The 18,068-nt window shown below is 53.8% G+C and overlaps 6 protein-coding genes across 6 annotated transcripts; 3 read left to right on the top strand and 3 right to left on the bottom strand.

The window, feature by feature from the left end:
* Positions 1-471: 471 nt before the first annotated feature.
* On the top strand, positions 472-2,828 carry GUITHDRAFT_141914 (hypothetical protein; the record flags this gene model as incomplete). Its single annotated transcript, XM_005828600.1, has 8 exons — positions 472-576; positions 662-734; positions 782-1,585; positions 1,729-1,823; positions 1,958-2,014; positions 2,050-2,116; positions 2,157-2,248; positions 2,337-2,828. The coding sequence occupies 8 exons, from the start codon at positions 472-474 to the stop codon at positions 2,826-2,828; spliced, it is 1,785 nt and encodes a 594-aa protein (XP_005828657.1).
* Positions 2,829-3,051: 223 nt separating this feature from the next.
* Positions 3,052-4,526, bottom strand: GUITHDRAFT_49497 (hypothetical protein; the record flags this gene model as incomplete). The annotated part of the gene is made up of 2 exons (XM_005828599.1): positions 3,052-3,188; positions 3,509-4,526. Coding segments are annotated over 2 exons (1,155 nt in total), but the record flags the coding sequence as incomplete, so codon positions are not given.
* Positions 4,527-5,859: 1,333 nt separating this feature from the next.
* On the bottom strand, positions 5,860-6,576 carry GUITHDRAFT_112382 (hypothetical protein; the record flags this gene model as incomplete). Its single annotated transcript, XM_005828598.1, has 5 exons — positions 5,860-5,882; positions 5,935-6,116; positions 6,165-6,363; positions 6,403-6,452; positions 6,509-6,576. The coding sequence occupies 5 exons, from the start codon at positions 6,574-6,576 to the stop codon at positions 5,860-5,862; spliced, it is 522 nt and encodes a 173-aa protein (XP_005828655.1).
* Positions 6,577-7,237: 661 nt separating this feature from the next.
* On the bottom strand, positions 7,238-8,027 carry GUITHDRAFT_141912 (hypothetical protein; the record flags this gene model as incomplete). Its single annotated transcript, XM_005828597.1, has 5 exons — positions 7,238-7,332; positions 7,488-7,549; positions 7,603-7,630; positions 7,677-7,755; positions 7,800-8,027. The coding sequence occupies 5 exons, from the start codon at positions 8,025-8,027 to the stop codon at positions 7,238-7,240; spliced, it is 492 nt and encodes a 163-aa protein (XP_005828654.1).
* Positions 8,028-10,029: 2,002 nt separating this feature from the next.
* Positions 10,030-12,146, top strand: GUITHDRAFT_74597 (hypothetical protein; the record flags this gene model as incomplete). Its single annotated transcript, XM_005828596.1, has 3 exons — positions 10,030-11,099; positions 11,149-11,725; positions 11,946-12,146. 3 exons carry the CDS (start codon positions 10,030-10,032, stop codon positions 12,144-12,146), a joined length of 1,848 nt encoding a protein of 615 aa, XP_005828653.1.
* Positions 12,147-14,510: 2,364 nt separating this feature from the next.
* GUITHDRAFT_141910 (hypothetical protein) lies at positions 14,511-17,990 on the top strand (the record flags this gene model as incomplete). The annotated part of the gene is made up of 19 exons (XM_005828595.1): positions 14,511-14,703; positions 14,750-14,857; positions 14,902-14,936; positions 15,089-15,167; positions 15,213-15,310; positions 15,357-15,446; positions 15,504-15,588; positions 15,632-15,726; positions 15,776-15,971; positions 16,086-16,132; positions 16,323-16,379; positions 16,430-16,495; positions 16,539-16,627; positions 16,683-16,783; positions 16,982-17,091; positions 17,139-17,193; positions 17,338-17,454; positions 17,751-17,885; positions 17,920-17,990. 19 exons carry the CDS (start codon positions 14,511-14,513, stop codon positions 17,988-17,990), a joined length of 1,827 nt encoding a protein of 608 aa, XP_005828652.1.
* Between the last annotated feature and the right edge of the window lie 78 nt (positions 17,991-18,068).

Genomic DNA, 18,068 nt, shown 5'->3' with positions numbered 1-18,068 from the left:
CCTAGCACTCTGTTAGTCACTAGTTAACTTACAAGACGATTGCCCTTCGTCATGCATTCTCGCGTCGATTCTATTCTTCCACACTGATTTTTTCGTCTTTCAGGATGTATTGTTCCACCATGATCAGAGAGGTTGGGTGATCTGAACGCTTGTTCAAGGGTCAGCCAGCATGGGCTTCCAGGTTGGTTTCGATGAAGTCGGGAACTTTCCTTGTCTTTGGTGCTCCTGAGATCCTTGATGATCTTTTGGGGTACCGAGGAGGAAGAACGTAGGAGAGATGCAGGCGCATCTGGTGACTGGGGACACCGGGAGATGCTCTACTTCCAGTCTGCGATCAAAGTTTGAAGCGGAAGAGCTGCTAGTTTGAAGTGATAGTTGCTGTTGCTCTTCGTTACTGCATCTCTTGCTTTGCTCGTCGAAGTCGGAGTAACTTCAATCATACAATCACAAGTCTTAAAGAGAGGAGGAGTGATGCCTCAGCATGGCAAGTCTGAGGGCAGAGCAGTCCAGGTGGCAAGAGCCTTCTTTCAAGCGTGTACCAAACTCTCAGACGACAACGAGGATATCTTGCCTCAGGTTCGTTGACCCAGGAGCTGATCTATCAACTTTAGGCTCCTCGAGCTCTCCTGAGCTTGGAAAATTCCTCACTCCTTCTCTTCAGGAGGATGCAGTGGACTACAAGCTCTCAGTCTTTCATCTCTTCGCTGAACTTTTCCCGGAGTTCGCCAACACGGGTGAGCATTGAGAAGCTACCGGGCTGTTGTTGTGATAGTCAGAGCAGGCAAGAACGGCCTCATGCGCCTCCAGTTCAACAAGCTCGGGTACGAGATGTACGAGAAGGAGCAGAGCAGGCGCGTGCCTGCCGTCCGAGCCAAGCCCGGCAACCCAGGCTACGGCTTCCGACGAGCGCGTTGGCGGGACACAGCCAACGTTGCACAGGACGCGAGGATCTGCGAGGGAATCATGAGCAGCATCGGCGTGAGCAAGGAGCGCATCGAGAGGATCAAGAAGCGAGTCAACGACTTCCGCGTTGAGTGGGATGCCGTCCGGCGACCCTCCCGACCGGCTGGGCCCGGGAGGCCTCGGGCCATGAAGCGATCCTACGACGACCTAGAGGCGACGCCGATGGAGGCCGTGGGGGTCAGCGACGACTTTGTACCTACCCGAGCTTGCCTTCAGCTTGGCCCGCCCCAAGCGAGCCCTTCCCAGCTGCCTCCCCAGCTGGCCTCGCACGGCATGTTGGAGTACGCGGGGCCTCCATGGGGGCACATGGGGATGATGCATAGCCCTGGTGGTCTGCTGGGCAAGTTCGGGTACACGATGGAGGAGGAGAGGTGGGGGATGCGGCACTTCATGCATGAGCCCGCGGGGGGGATGCTGCCGGAGCATCACGCGCATGGCAGCATGCACGGGGCGATGCCCTTCCAGGGCTCCGTCGACCCCTTCGCGTTCCCTCACCTCGCCTGCGGACCGTCTGGACTAGAGCCGAGCATGAGCCGAGGTAGTCAGTATCCCCTGGCAGCTCCTATGGGAGTTTACGAGATGTTCGCCGCTGGTGGAGACAAGAGCTTCATGCCCTCCTCAGGTTCTTTCCTTCTCCTCTTGTTTTCGTATCCTCCTCTCCCTCCCTCCCCCCTTCCCTTCCTCTCTGTCTCTGTCTCTTCCTCTCTGTCGCTCGCTCGCTTCTTCTCGTCGTATCTGCTCGACAACGCGAGTGACTGTGAGCAGGAGCTCATTACAACCTCAACTTCGAGGATGAGTTGAGGGACCTGATGCAGGACAACGAGAACCTGCGAGCCTACAACGTCTCGCTCATCACTGAGGTACTGGTGGACGACCCTTTCCCGCTCCTCCCATCCCCCTGTGCTCGTTCCCCTGTTCCTCATCCCTTCCAATCTCCTCCTCCTTCTCCATTCGCCTCTCCACTCTTCGTGCCACTCTTGAAAATTCTTGTCAGCGCGAGCGGCTCAACTTTGAGATCGCACAGAGCGAGTCTGCTGGTGCTCGGCTGCAGGTGGGAACTTGTCACTGTCCTCCTGCTCAACTCAGAGCTCTACAGTCAGCTGGGGAGAAGCTGCTCCTCGTTGCCGCCCGGCGCCTCCCGCATGTGATGGAGGTGGGCAAGGCGTTTCGGATTGTCCTGCATTGCGTCGCAGGTGCGAACCGTGAAGTCGCTGCAAGCTCTGACAGTGGAGCAGGGAAAGTGGAGAACGATCCCAACAACGAGGCGCAGAGAAACGCATTCAAGGTCTGCTCCTCCTCTCCCCTCTCTCCTCTCCCCTCCCCCCTGCTTCCTCCTCCCTGCAATGTCTACCATCCACTATCCCTTCACGCAGCTTCTTTGGCATCAGCCAGCAGTCTCTGACCGTGGCATTTGGCAGTTCGTGCGGACGGTGTACGAGGAGTACAGTCGCTTCCATGGCATGCCGCTGCATGCGGACCTGTTGATGTCCCACTCGTCGCGTCCTCCCCTCCCCGAGTGGACTGAGCGAGAGCCCCAGCCCTCCTTCTCCCACTCGTGGCGCGGCCCGATGGATCCTTACGGGGGCGATGCGGTTGGGAAGCAGATTGGGTGGAGGGAGGGGAGGAGGGACGAGATGGCCGCTGCCGTCAGCTCGCACACGGACATGAAGCAAGACGAGCGACTGAGAAACGTGGAGGAGATGAGGAGACGACGAGCAGCGGGTGAAGCAAACTTTGACATGATGGGAGGGCGCAATACGGGGCAGGGAGGAGGAGGAGGAGAAGGGGGGGCAGGACGGGGGCAGGACGGAGCAGGACGAGGAGGAGGAGGGGTCGGGTACATGTACAGAAGCTATCTTCGATGAGGAGACAAGCATGTGATATTGATGGTATTGATTGATTGAACATAAAGAATCTTTATTCAAGCAATCCTCTCTCCCTCCCCTCCCCCCCCCCCCCCCCCCCGCTCCTCCTCTTTCCCAAACATTCTACAAGTATGTACACGTCAGCTCACGCCAGAGCGGCAGGGCAGGAGTAGCGCGAGACTTTGCAGTCACTTCCGCCGCTATAGATGAAGCCGTCACTGCCCCAGCTCACGCAGAGCGCCTTCCCGTCATGAGCGGCGATGGTGTGAAGAGGGACAGAAGAGCGAAAGTCCCAGAGCTTGATGGTGTGATCATGAGAGCAGGAGACAAGATGATGCTCCGAGCTCGGACTCCAGCTGACTGCAAACAGAACATTTCAGGTGAACAGGCACACAGCAGTTCGGAGGAGGAGGAGGAGGAAGAAGAGGAGGAGGAGGAGGATTAGATTTATCTGGCTTTGGTGATCGCTGGGCCATAGAGGCCTCAACAATTGTTTTAGCCAGACAAGGTTGTTCAGACCTCCTCTCAGAGAGAGCTTCATCTTGGGGCCTGGAACGATGAGTGCGCGTATGGCAAGACGCGACTCAAAGCTGATGACCCCCAAAACATGGCGGGATGAGAGGAGGGAGGAGGGAGGGAGAGGAGGAAGGGAGAGGAGGGTTTGCAGGTAGAAAGCTAACCTGCGTTCACCCATCCCTTGTGCGACGCCAGCGACTTCCTCACCAGAGCCCCAGCTCGAGGGTCCCAGACGCGGACGGCGCGATCGGCGTGGGCGGAGGCAAAGAGGCCGGAGAGGGAGATGGCGACGCCATTGACGGCTGAGTTGGAGGTCAAGTTGGTCAGGCACTGCTGCTTCTCAGCATCCCATGACTTGACCGTGTGGTCCCATCCTCCCGACACGATCTCCTGTCTCCCTCCCACCTCCACCCCTGTCACTGCCTGCGTGTGCCCCACCAACGTGCTCAGACACCCCCGGTCCTTCATGTTCACCGCCTGCTTCCCCTCCTCTCCCTTGCTTCTCTTCCCGGTCTGGCTGATCGCCTCCCCTGAGTTCCCCGCCAGCTCCTCCAGCTCCTTCTCCGTCGGCATCGGCCAGATCTTGATCGTCTTGTCCCAGGACGCGCTGCACAGCAACGAGTCTCTGCAGGCGACCGCCTGGACGGCCCCCTCGTGCCCTCTGAAGCGGAAGCAAGGCTGCATGCTCTGCCCCCCGCCCGTGCCCTTGGGGACGGCGAAGGCTAGCAGGGAGTAATCTTTGCTGCCGGTGATGGCGAATCGAGTGCTCCCCTCCCCTTGTTCCTCCACCCACGTGCAGCATGTCGCGCTGTCCTCGTGCCCAAGGAGCGTGACCGCTGCATGCCCGTCAGCGCCTTCCTCCCATATCCGTCCTGTCTTGTCGTAGGAGGCGGTAAGAACGCTGGAGGAGGAAGAGATGGCGATGCCGGCTACCCAATCCTCGTGCGGCTTATCTTCCGTGTGCTCTGGTTTCTTTGGGACCAGGAAGTACTCCACAATGACGACCTCTTCAAGGGAGAGCCCCTTGCTGCGCAGGTGCTCCTCTAACGATGAGCGGAGCAGCTCGCCATCGATGAGGAAGTCAAAGGCACGCGGCTCGTCGTGCTCCAGGAGATGGTTCACAACCTCCGACAGGCCGAGGCGAGTAAGACGCGCAGGAACAGCCAGGGGCAGGTCGGACACCACAAGAGGAGGCGGGAGCTGCGTCGTGAGCGAGATCTGGACATGCTGCTCATCGGCCTCCATGCCGACCGTCATGCCAGCAACGAGGAAGAAGGGGGAGGGCCCGACGGCGCCTCGAAGATCAGACTGGCGGTGAGGATAATAGACAGATGGAGGTAGAGAACAAGGAAGAGAAGGAGGAGAGCGAGAGAGGAAGGGAGAGTATGATCGAGAGAGAGGAAGGGCGAGAAGTAGCGGAGGTAGGGAGGGAGGGAGGAAGAGGAGGGTAGGTAGGGAGGCAAGGAAAGTAGGGAGGGAGGGAGGGTGGGAGATACAGGAGGAAGAGGGTGGGAGGGGGAGGAGGAAACGAGGACAGAGGGAGGGGAGGGAGGGGAGCTGGTGAAGAAGAGAATCCCTGTCCAGGGTATATCAAAGACTAGGTAGGGTAATCAAAGTACCCACCCCTTTTCATAGATCAGAGCAAACAAGTTCACCGGTGGATGAGGTGTTAGGTAGGGGTCTTCTTCACGTGCCCTCACTGCACGTGCGAAATATGGCTAACCTGCTGCCGCGAGGGTTACTGAAGTCAGTCCGACTGACTCCGAAGCCCGCCGGGCCCCGGTGGGGCGGGCATGCATAATGCGTCTGAGGGGGGTGACATGGCAGATGGGTACTGGATGCGGCTGGAGAATGGCGCCAGGGTGGGGCCACTGAGACGAGAGGAAGTGGAGCGACGAGTCGGAAAGTGGAGCAGAGCATGGAGAACGGCAGGAGGAGCTGTCTACCATGTTGCGGTGAAGACGTCTTGGGATGCTACCCGCTTGCTGAAGCCGCGTATCGCCGGGGCGAGCGGAGAAGCTGTGATGCTGGGGCTCGGGCTGGCAGCCTTGCTGTGGATATGTTGGAGCATAGTAAGTATTCCAGTGTTGAGGATGGAGATAGAACGTGAGTGGAAAGAGGAGAAGACGAGCTCAATCTTGTTGCTCGTTATGTTCATTGCCAGCTGCTTGTTCGGTGGTTGGCTGCTATGGCAGAGGATGAAATTTGTGGCCAAGGAAACAAGGTTGAAGTTTTTGAGTGAGGTGTAGGAGACTACAGCATACCTGTACCTAGACGTATCAGCTGACAGCAATCTGTTTTGTTTGCTGTAATTCTTTTATTTTTTTAACCCAAGTGTTCTTTTTCTTGTAATTCATTTATTTTAACGGAGATATCCAGTATGCGAGGTAATTGTTACATTGCACGATTAATTCTAGTGTTTCACGACAAGGGGGAATATGGACAAATAAATATGTAAAGATGCATGTGTAGATGTACCAGCAAGGTGTTATTTCGAACTGTGGACTTCAACGCTTCATCCAAGAAGTTTTGAAACCTCTGTCCGAACCGAAAAATCAGACAAGAACACAACTCATCTTTTCTCCCTTACCAATCCTCTCAGAGTTTCTGTCTGAAGATGCAATAGCGACATTCCTGCTGCTGCTGCTGCTTCCCTCATTCGCACGATCATCGCCTGCACTGGCTTTGCCCGAGGTTTCGCGGTGGCGTTGAGTGTTGGCGACAGTCTGCTTGAAGTTGCTCTTTCCCTGTGATCTTTCAGATTTCACGACTCTGATACATCGCGTCAATACGAGCAGGAAGCAACGCATCACATGCTACCTTCGCTGCCCTCCCTGTTTGGTATCCGATTGCGACAGTTCCAAGGCTGCGATGCACAACGTATTCAACTTGCTGTCCTGGTCACTTTGAGCTTCTTGAGGATCGGAATCCTTTGAGTCTGATTCTTCCCCGGCAGCTCCTCCTCGAAGCCTTGCGTACTCGCTTGCTTCACTCAATGTCTCCAAAGGAACACTTGGACCTTCCGAAGATATTGTCAATGCACCCATGTTTGAGAAACCTCCTTCCGATAGTGATTTTCCTGCCGCATTTTTTCGCTCTTTTAGGTCCCTTTCAAACAAATCATTGTCAACAGCAGCTAACGAAAAAAAGAGAGCATGAGTCACCTGTAAGGCCATTTGTGGATACCAAGCTTCCTGCAAACTTTCTTGATTGCAGTAATGCATATCCCCATTTTTTTGGAAGCCACGTGTAGAGGAAGATCGAAGCACTGCTTTAATTTCTCCTCCGTCACGACGACCGGGGCCCTTTCTCCCACTCGAGGATTTCTTCCATTGCGTCTTCTGGGGAAAACTGTGTAGTCGTCATGTGAGCTTTTCTCATCCTTCGATTGATCTCCGCCTTCTTTCAAAACATCAAAGTTAGATGTAGCAGACGATGTAAAACAAGCATTATCCACGACCTTCAATCTTCAAAGTTCTTGAACCATTTTTTGACGGAGAACTCCCAGCTGCACTTGATAAACTAGGCATATGGCTTTGTTTTGTGTGAGAGTTTTGCCCCTGCATCGGATTCATGACCCATTCAAGTAAAGAGTAGCGTTCAAACCTCAATTGGTTGCAAGGTGGATTGAGATTGTGAATCTGAAGCGCTATTGTTCGACACAAGTAGTCTCAAAGATGAAAGAAGATCGGCTCCATCGCTCCGTGAGGTTTTGGATGACTAAAACAACGGCATTACAATAATTGAAGACAGCACGAAACAAGAATGAGTAGATATTCCAAAGAAAGCAAGACAAGGATGATTAAGGCAAAAGAAACAGTGGTCTCACCAAAAATTCTTTCGACGACACACTTGCAAAATTGTCGTGCGATGCGACATTACGCGAATCGCCATTAGACAGTAGTTTCGAACTGCTGCCCTCGAACTTTCGATTTTCCGGACTGGTCAAACTGCCTATGGTCATGGTCTTTGCTCCTTGAAGATCCGACTACAGTCAAAAAATCAATTCCGTTGCAAACAAAACTTTGATGAATCACCTTGCAAAGGTTACTGGAACCTGCTTCTGGAATCGGATTGTTTACAAATTTTCCAGAGGAATCCCAAGCCAATCCCTTTTGAGAGAATAAGAAACAGAAACACAACCTTTGTACCACTCGACCTGATTTCGGCAAAGAGAAAGGCTTGGCTTCATTTCCTTATAAGGCCTGACGCAAAAGGTCACCGCTGGAAAGGGGTTCTCTCTTTTCTGAGCATTCACCATTTGTGGATGCCTAGTTTGCGGCAAACTGTAACAGGGATCAAATCATGCACAAATTCATATAGGAAAGACACCTTTTTTCAGAGCCGTCGCACAAATTCCCAATTTGTTCGCTGCTGCGACAAGTGGCATCTCGAAACAAGTCTCGAGCAACTGCTAGCATGTCATGGGAACACAGTTGCTCAAATAAAATGTACCTCTGCGGTGATAACCACTGGTGCACTGTCGTTGTTTTTCTTTTGTTGTCCCCCTTTTCGCCTTGGGAATATCTTGAAATCACTATCTTTTCCTGAATTGCTTGCATTTTGCAGCTTCATCGCCAGGGTTTCATGAGTTTCTGTTTCAGCCTTGCTTCCTGCAGCCTCCGTTTTTAGTTTCCCATCCTTCCCGTTGGGGCTGCTTTCATCAGCAGATCTCCACGACATATTGCTTATATCTGAACTTTCACGACCTATATCAGATACTCCAGGTGTAGCCATTCAGAGATAAAAGCATGCATGTTGATTTCCAGAAATTCTTTGTAAAAATGATTGCGGTCCTGTATAGATTTGGAGATTGCATCTGGTTTCTGAATTATTTGCTAAAATAAGATCGTTTAATTCCAACCGGCTTGACTCCCTGCATTGCTGTAGATCTCATATCGATTACCAACGGAGCAATATCATATACCTTTCGTACTGACCCTTATTCCTCAATCAATGGGCCGTCGTCAGCCAAACTAACCACCCGTGCATGACTTTAGCAAAAATCAAGCAGTCAATATACTGAAGTTAGATAATGCAATAAGGTTTTTGCCATCAAATGCTCTCATGTATGCAGGGCATCACCAACATGACAAACAATAGCTGCCCTCATGCAACACTGATAAGTACAAGCTGCCTGGATAGGCGTGTTGAGCCCTCCATACACAAAAATGGGGGGAGCAATCTATCAACAGCATGATGAGCTGATGTTGTTACGCACTATCAACTCAATAAAAGCCCGGCGTCTCAAAGATCGTCTTTTGCATTCTACCACTACGACCCTCAAGGTATCAAACAGCCCTTCAAACAAGAGGCGTAACTTCGGCATGGCTGCGGGGCCGGACATGAGCAATCATGATAAGAGCAGCAAGTCAGAGGTAGGCATAGAATAACAAGCAGGAAGGGAGGAACAAGCTTCAAATGTGCTTGTTACTGCTGCCATGGCGGCAGTAGCGTTACACCTTCCTGCCATAATAGCGATCCGCCCGCCTGCAGCCCCCGAAATAAAAAAAACAAAGAAAGAAACTTTAGTACCCACCCATTCCACCAACATTTTCAGGGTGATAGATGATCTGAGGGTGATCTTGGGGCCCGGGGATTCAATATCAGAGGGGGTTGTAGGAAACCAAATATTTTCGAGATTTATCCAGATTCACTAAATGTGTTCTTACAAATTTAGCATATACAAAATATAATACAAGTATTTTTGAAATTATGAAAACATCACCCAATACTTGTACCCTTTGTGCAATTTCCTTCTCGGGGTTTCACCCAGATAACGATGAGGCGGGTGATGGATTTTGTTGTAGTAGGTAGTAGTAGTTGTTGAAGGTGGGGTGAGAGTTTGTCGAAAGTGACGGGTATGGTACACTACACATAGGGGTGGGGTGATAGTCCACATAGGGGTGTGGTTCGAAATGTACGTGCCACAGGGGTGGGGGTGCACAAGATTCAGAGATTACCGGTGGTTGAAGCACATGGGGAGGGGTACTAGGAGAAGCCCGGGACTTTACTCGACATGGCGGACTTGGGAGGCATGGGTACGGTACTGAAACAATATAAACCCCTTTGAAACGGGTGGTCAGCTCTATTTTGTCTAGGTGAGAGAAGGGGTCAGTCACAGTCGATGGTTGTAATTGACGGGGTAGGGGTACCCGAATCTAAAGGGGGTAGGGGTGGCGGAGTTTGTCACCGGGCCCGGCGGGGTCGGAGGGTAGCACAAGGTGGAAAGAGGGCCCGGTGTTGTCCAGAAGGGGCGTAAGGCTTAACAAGGGGGTCCTTACAGGGAAAAGGACCCGTTCTTAGAGGCAAGCTGAAGTTTGTATAGCTGGTGGCACGGTGCCGAGTCGGGTTGCTCGGCCCGGTCTATCGGAGGTTTAATCCAGGGCCGGCGCCCACTCACTGATGATTTCACCCCCTATGTCTATGACCCCAAGTTACGCATGTGAAGAGTACCGGTGGTCGCAGCAGTCCAAGGAGCTGACATGCGCGGCTCAGGTCTGACGATGACGGAGTAGAGACGAGAGAGGGGAGGGGAGAGGAGAGGAGAAGTATGAGAATGATGACGATGAAGCATGCTGAGGGCAGCAGAGCTGTGAAGTAAGTCGGTTGAAACACTGCTGGAGGGTACGTGAGGAACCGGCAGGTCAGCTAAAAGCGGGTTGAGAGGAGGGAGAGGGTGAAGATGGAACCGCACATTACGTTGGGGCCAGGATCGGCGAAGAGAAGCTTTCCTTTCCAAGGCGATGAAACGCTTGAATTCATCCCTCTTGGTGCAGGGAACGAAGTTGGGAGGTCGTGTTGCTTGCTGAAATTCAAGGGGAAAACCATCATGTTCGATTGCGGGGCGCATCCAGGCTATCGAGGAGAAGAATCACTTCCATTCTTCGACGAAGTTGATGCTGAATCCATCGATCTTCTCCTTGTCACTCATTTTCACGTTGACCATGCCGCATCCGTGCCATATTTCCTGACCAAAACAACATTCAAGGGCAAGGTATACATGACCTACCCCACTCTTGCAATCTGCAAGTTGGTATGGTCAGACTTCATCAAAGTTTCTGGAATATCAGAGCAGTATGGAGGAAGTTTGTACACAGAGAAAGATATTCAAGAGACTGTAAACAAGATCATCTGCATTGACTACCATCAGGAGGTGGAGGTGGAGGGCGTCAAGTTCTGGTGCTACAATGCTGGGCATGTGCTTGGCGCTTGCATGTTCATTGTCCAGATAGCAGGAGTACGTCTGCTCTACACAGGAGACTACTCTCGTCAGGAGGATAGGCACTTGATGGCTGCTGAGATGCCTTCAGTCCAGGTGCACGTGCTTGTGGTGGAGTCGACCTATGGTGTTCAGACCCACGAACCTCGGCGATCAAGAGAGAAACGATTTCTTGAGGCGGTTGTCAGCACGCTGCAGCTGGGAGGGAGAGTCCTGCTTCCCGTCTTTGCGATAGGAAGGGCGCAGGAACTTCTGCTGCTCCTCGACGAGTATTGGAGGAAAAATCCAGAACTGCACAGATATCCCATCATATGCCTGTCGGGGATGGCCAAAAGATGTATTGCTTCTTATCAGACTTACATCAATCAGATGAACAATCGCATCCGTCATCTCAACGATATCGAGAATCCCTTCGAGTTTCGTCACATCCGCTACATGACGACGATGGCGGAGTTCCAAGACAACTGTCCATGCGTTGTTATGGCCTCTCCTGGAATGCTTCAGAACGGGCCATCCCGAGATCTCTTTGACAGGTAATGATCCTTGTACTTGGCCTAGATGCCGTTGACACTTGAGCTGCAGATGGTGTGAATACCGTCACAACTCAGTTGTCATCACAGGGTATTGTGTACAGAACACCCTGGCCAAGGAACTGCTTGACGCTCAACCCGCTACACACACACTGCAGGATGGTAAGGAGGTGCCCCTGAAGATCAGGGTTCACTACATCTCCTTCTCAGCCCATGCGGATTTCATCCAGACTTCTCAATTCATCGACGAGCTCCGACCCTCCCACATCGTCCTGGTGCACGGGGAGGCGAACATGATGGCGTCTTTGAAGAAGCAGCTGGTGTCCAAGTATGAGCACATGGGTGTAGGAGTCTGGTCTCCTCAGAACACCGAGAATGTCACCTTGACCTTCCACGAGAGCAAAGTCGCCAAGGTTGTGGGATCTTTGGCTGTCGAGAGACCCAAGACAGGAGGAAGCCTGCACGGTGTAGTGCTTCACAAGAATTTCCAGCTGACCATAGTCGGAGTGGACGAGATGGGAGCCCACGCTGGGTTAGAGGTCTCCCACCTGATCCAGAGGCAGAGCATCCCCTTCCACCAGCCATGGGACGTGCTCCGGTTCCACCTGTCGAAGCTCTTCGACTCGATAGTAGAGGTGAGCTGCTGTGCCCTGTGTGCTCGACCTGACTCTCCCTTCCTTCAGATCAAGACGGACAAGGAGATGATGCATGTTGACAACTTCTCGGCGGATGGCTCAGTGAAGGGCCAAGAGGCAGCCGGGGGCACTGGGAAGGAAGGCAAGGAGAAGAAAAAAATCCTTCACTTCAAGGAGAAAGAGTTCCCCATCAGAATCCTCGATGCTGTGACAGTCCGGAAGGTGCTCCTCTTACTTCTTGCTCCCGTTCCTCCTCATCTATGAACCGCAGACGGCCATCAACATGATCCAACTCGAGTGGGCGTCCAACCCCGTCAACGACCTCGTGGCCGACTCTGTCCTCAGCGTCGTCCTTCAGGTCAGACATTCTTGTTGGGAGTGCTCGACGCTGCTGACGAACCCGTACAGACTCTGAGCAACCCAACGACCAACAAGGCCATGATCAAGGAAGAGAATTGCGAGAACGAGATGGTCGCCATCGTCAAGACCATGCTGGAGGAGCGCTACGGAGCTGTGCAGGTGGTGGATCAGAAGTCGAAACTGAGTGATAGCTCGATGCTGGGGATGGAAGTCGATGGCTGGGAGGTCACTGTCGATGTTGTCAACCAGGTGGTCAGCTGTGAGAGCGCCGACGTCCAGAAGTAAGTCCTGAGCCTCTCCACCCCATGTTCCGTTGCTCCACCTTCTTGCTCTCCTTTCTTCTGCCTTCCCTCCCTCCATTGGTCCTGCCGTTTCCCAAGGAGCCTTCCACCCATCTCCTCCCACACACCCTCTGCTCTCCATTCCTCTCCCAACTCTCTGAGCGCCACAATCTCCTTCCCTGCTGTGCCACCTACTACACACTGTACTACACATCATCTGCATGCTTACTCCAATGGTGCATCCTCCCTCCCATCATCATTCGCTGGGCAGTCCTATAGGCTGTGCTAAGATGACTTTCAGGCGAGTGGAAGGAGTTTTCAAGAGGATCCTTTCTTGCCTGCACCCCACTGCAACCTGCTCCTGCCCAACAGCCTGAAATCCTTTTAGTTCAAAATCTGTTTGGAGGAATGTTTATGACTCGAATGCGGCACTGTGTCAAAGTCATCCGTGACCGGTGTCTCTGAAAGTTACTCAGCAGGCTTGATCAAGCTTGTTCACTGAAACTGAGCGACGTCGGGCGGGCGGGCCGGCAGCCGCCGCCGCTTCCAGTGGACCTTGCCGGCCCCCGGCCCGGCCGCCGAGGCAGACTCGTGAAAAAGAAGCTCGGAGGGCAGTAAATCGGCCATAAGCTCTTGGCTCGCTAGCATGTCGACATGTCAGGGCAGCAGAAAGGACTTCTTTACTCGACCCGCCTCAGCTTTACCACCTGAAAGGGTCAGGGACGCAGGATAGTAACGTGATCAAGTCACATGGCATCTTGAGATGGCCCTTTATAATATTTTACATTTAAAAGATTTGTTTTTTGTTCTGTTCCAGCACTTCTCGAATCTTCGCTGCGATGAGGTTTGTTTTTGGGTGTAACAGAAAATCTGACTACCCCTTCCTTTCATATGTTCTCGTTGAAAGGGGTGGTATCACTGCCCACGTTCATGCTCTCCACCTTCGTCACGTTATATCTACAGCTCTACCCCCAGATTTGACTATCAGTACCCCCACCCCCCCGGTCTTCCGACCCTCCGTGGAAGGACTCACTCCCGTGATCGGATTATGAAAAAAAAATCTCAGCGATTCGTTGCAAAATTAGAACTCTTCGAACTTAAGTCATAAATTCTATACACCCCACCCCCCTCATTCCCCCTTATGTACCCCCTTTTTTCAAGCCTTTTGGACCTTGTCCTCGGTTCGTCCCATGGCATCCGGGGAGTCTGGATTCTTGCTTGCCTCCCTGCCGTCTGCTCCCTTCGCTTGTGCTCTCTCGCCGCGCCATTCTCCTCCTCCTCCTCCTCATCATCATCATCATCCGCCTCCGCCTCCGCCTCCGCCTCCGCCTCCGCCTCCGTCATCTCTATCTGTCTCGTTACCTGCCTCGTCAGCTTTTTCCCGGTCGATCTACTCCATTCCTCGTGCCGCCTGCCCCCGCCTCTTACTTTTTTATGGCTCCTACTTTTGCCTCCTTGTCGCTCTAGCCCATTTGCAAACTGTTGAACACTTACGCCTCAACGCTCTCATTTTTTGGCTGCTCCTCAACCTGTCATTCTGCTGCCTTGTGTACGAGTCTGGAATCATGGCCTTGTGCTGGCTGTTTGGCTTCTCTCGACGCGTCCTCAAAGAGTCCTCACCTCGTTTGTTCGTTTTCTCGTTATGTCCGATGAAAGACAGTCTCATACTCCTGTCGACAACCTTCTTGTCCATTTCTTTCCAGCATGCCGTAACCACTCCGCTGTCACCACATTCTTCTTGCCATGCTGTCATAGAGCTTCTTCGGCCTCGTGCCGCTCAGCCACACGTGGCGTCTTGTCTCGTATCAGGAGTGATCATCTACATTTGTTGTTTGAACTCTTCTAGATTGCGCGAGCTCCAAGCTTGCGCAATTTCATATTCACAGCTTGTTGTTCCTCATGACCCTTCTGATAGTCTCTGTCAGGCGATTGGACCGCAAGGGTTGCGATACTGGTTTGAGCAACGACGACCGTACACATACATGTGTCTGTGTCGATCGCAAGGAGATGACCAAGGGAGCATGGCATGTGCATGGCGCTGATCTTGATGATTCTGTGGGGGTAGTGCTCAGGTTCCCATGGGCTGAAAGGAAGCCACGGCTAGACTCGAGAGCTTGACTCGACTCGACCTTTTGGACATGTTTCCATACCCCAATGATGACAAGGGCGAACAAGATCGCAACAGGAATGAGCCTCGGCCTGCCAACCCCAACAACGTCATCAATATCCTCTACGAGCAGCAGCAGCAGACCGTGTCGTCGTCGGGGCTCCTCAACTCCATGACCGGCTTCTCCTCGCCCACGTGGCTGTCGCAGGATATGTTCCGTACCGGTCTGACCTTCAGTGCAGCAGAGAAACTTCCTGATACCTCCTACAGGTGCCCATCCTCCTGTTCAAACCTTCCATCCTACTCCACCACCCATGGGACGGAATGATGACCAGCTCCGGCTACAGGAGCAGGGACGGCTTTCTCACGTCTTCTCAGGTCCTTGCTCTAGATTGCACCCGAGCCATGACAATGACTGCCAGGAGCCTTCAGTTCATCGCTAGGAGCTGTCCTGCAGGTACTGCCCTCTCCCGCCCTCTCCTGCCCTCTCCCCCTTCCCACTGCCTATATTGTGCCCTGATCTGTTTCTGGATACAACATCCCTTCCCCTTCTCGCGGCCTATCGCTGACTTTCTTTCCTCTCTCCTCCTGATTTCACTTTATATGCAGCATCAGTCTCAAGCTATGAATCCTCCCTACCACCCCCAGCAGCTGCCCGCCAGCCTGTCGTTCCCCCACCTGCCGATGGGTATGGGGAGTAGGAGCCAGTCCTTGTGCCGCTGACCCCCCGCAGGTGAGCTTGAGGTGGATGCAGGGGTGAGGCTGCAGCAGGGGGACAAGACGGGACATGGCAGCTCTCGATCGGCCTCCATGCCTCCCTTGGGGGTCAAGGTTGCCAAAGTTCCTTTTGTGTCTGTTGTCCTCAGCGTCTACCCAGCGCGTGCCCCTCGAGTGGCTCTCCGAGGATGACCCGGTGTGGAGGGCGAGCCAGTTGGATGCTCAGATGAACTGCTCCGGGTTAGGAAAGGTGAGGAGGAGATGGAGGAGGGGCGGGGGCGGTAAGGGATGTGACGAGGACGGGCAGGCTGTTCAACGATTCTGGAACGAGGAAGTTGAGGCCGGGAGGGTGAGACAGGGGGCCGAAGAGACGTTCGAGTTGCTGGAGAAAGGTGTTTGCAGACTTGTGGTGGTTGACGTGACGAGAAGGAGCAGGAGAGCAGGAGGAGAGATTGTTCTGGACGAGACTCAACCGGGAGGTTTACCTTAGGCACTACGGGAAGCGAGTGCGAGGAAGCGTGATGCTTCAGGTACAGCAGCCGTTGGGTCAAGTCAAGTCAAGTGACTGCTGGCTGTCAGTCCCTCAAGCTCGTCCTGAGCCTCGTGCATGACAAGGACGAAGGAAAGCCCACAGACTTCTCCGACAGCATCTGCATGCTCTACAGGCGTCTGACCCCTTCAACCGACGCGAGGGACGGCGACAGCTCCAGCTCCCCCATCGTCCCAAAGCGCAAGCGAGGGAGACCCTCCCTTGCGTCTCAGAACAAACTCCCAGGTCAGCCTCTCCTCCACTCCTTCCGCATCCTGCCCCTCCTGCCCCCCTCGCCCTAGTCACCCCCTGACGCTCCCCATGCTGTCCTTCTCTCGAGATCATCTCACTCTCCTCCAGGTTCCTGCTCGCGGCTGCCTCCAAGCCTTGTATGCCCTCCTTGCAAGGTGCTGTGCTGGAGATGCGGAACCAACTGCATCTTCTCAGGTGATGATGATGATGATGATGATGATGATGATGATGAGGAGGAGGAGGAGGAGGAGGAAGATAATAGAGGAGGTTCCAGACAAGGACAGCGACAAGTTCGTCCCCATGGAGCATCGACAGTCTCTGGCGATGTTCCTGCGGCGAAAGAAGGACAGCGGAGAGGTAGTGGGCAAGAAAGCCATCGTTGCGTGGATCGCCGACGCCAAGGTCGGGCAGTTTGCGGGCAGTTTGTCGCACCTTCTCAGCTCCTGCTGCAGATGAGCTGGAAGTCAGCGGATCAAGGAGGAGCGAAAGTGAAAGAGGAGGAGGAGGAGGAGGAGACGGTGAGAGCTTCTCGTCGCTCTACTCGAGCTCACAAGGCTGCAGGCAAGGCCGATGCCCGTCTGGTTCAGCAGCATCGTCAAGATCCAGCAGGAGAATAACTCTAGCAAGACCGCAGACTCCCCCTTGCTGAGGTTCAGCTAGAGTGGAATCCCAAAGGGAGGAGGGGGTTTGCTGACCTTGAGGCAGGAGGCTTGTCTTCCTGGGGGGGCTGCTGGGCAAAGTTGTTGTGGATCTCGTGCTAGAGGAAGCGAGGAAGTTGATGCTGCCGCCTGAAGCCTCTGTAGCTGGTGGTCCTCTCCCACCTTAGACCCTCGGCTTGTTCCTACTCTCCTCTCCTCTCCTCTCCTCTCCTCTCCTCTCCTCTCCTCTCTTCTCCTCTCCTTCCCTCCCCATCCCGAGCTTTCCCTCCATCCTCGCTTCATCATGTCCCACCAACATTCTGTTCCAGCCGCCCATCTCCACCTTATCACTGACTTCTCCTTCAGATCAGCCTCGTTTCTTTGACGCCTCCACCTGGAGTATCTCTATCCCCAGCCTGCTTGACAGCGCAGACGGTAGTCCAGCACAAGGCTCTTGCTGCTTTCCTGTCCTCCGGGTCAGCGACTGCCGCCTTCCTCCAAGTGCGCTGACCCTCCATGGCAGACCGTCAAGCGCATGGTGGATGCGGTGGCGAGAGCCAAGAAGTTCATTAGCGAAAGTGAAGAACCCTGCCCGTCCCTACCTCCCTTCCTCTCCTCCCTTCCTTGCTCCTTCTTCCTGCTTCTCCCTCCTCTCCTTCCTCCTACCAATGCTATCTACCTCTTTCCCTCCTCCTTGTGCGATCTCTCAGACAGTTTCTCAGCTTCTCAGGTCGACCACTTCGATATCTCTTCCTACCATTCAACTGTCGATGGCATCCACCTTATGCATCTCATTCAACCCTCAAGCTCCCAGCTGATCTCCTTCGTCGCTCTCAAAGGTTTCTTCCCCTCCTCCCTCCCCTTCTCTCTCAAAAGTTTCTTCCCCTCCTCCCTCCCCTTCTCCCTCTCCTCCTCCTACCTCTACCTTCCTTGCTCTCATCGAAATTGATAGCCTCTTCCTATCTCTCGTGTTGGCTCATACTTTCTTCTAACACTTGCTCCCTTGCTTAAATCTCTCTCTCTCTCTCTCCCCCCCCCCCCCCCCCCTTCCCCTCCGCCTCCTCCTCCTCCTCCTTCTCCGGCTCTTCGTTTCCTCCTGCTATCTTGCGGCTCTTCCCACTCAACCTCTTCCCAGACGTTTGGATCATCCTGGCACCCGTTGCTGCCGGCATGCAAGAGGCTCACGGGAGGATGCGGCTTCTCCGTCCTGAGCTCGCTGCACGGTTCTGGGTGAAGGAGGGAGAGGTGTGGGGATGGAGCAGCTGCGGAGGTACCTGTTCCTTCCTCTCCCGACGCCTCCTCAGTGTCTGTGCAGAAGAAGAAGCAGCGCAAGAAAGCGAAGGATTCTTGCTGGGGGTCTGTGTGGAAGAGGTAGGGGAGGCAAGAAGGGAGGGAGGAGGAGGACTGACTGGTGCTCTGCCTCAGGGGGGTGAGACAGAAGCTGGTGGGTCGA

The sequence above is a fragment of the Guillardia theta genome, assembly GCF_000315625.1.
Source record: "Guillardia theta CCMP2712 unplaced genomic scaffold GUITHscaffold_58, whole genome shotgun sequence".
Lineage (NCBI taxonomy): Eukaryota > Cryptophyceae > Pyrenomonadales > Geminigeraceae > Guillardia > Guillardia theta.
This window is presented reverse-complemented; position numbering and strand designations above follow the sequence as displayed.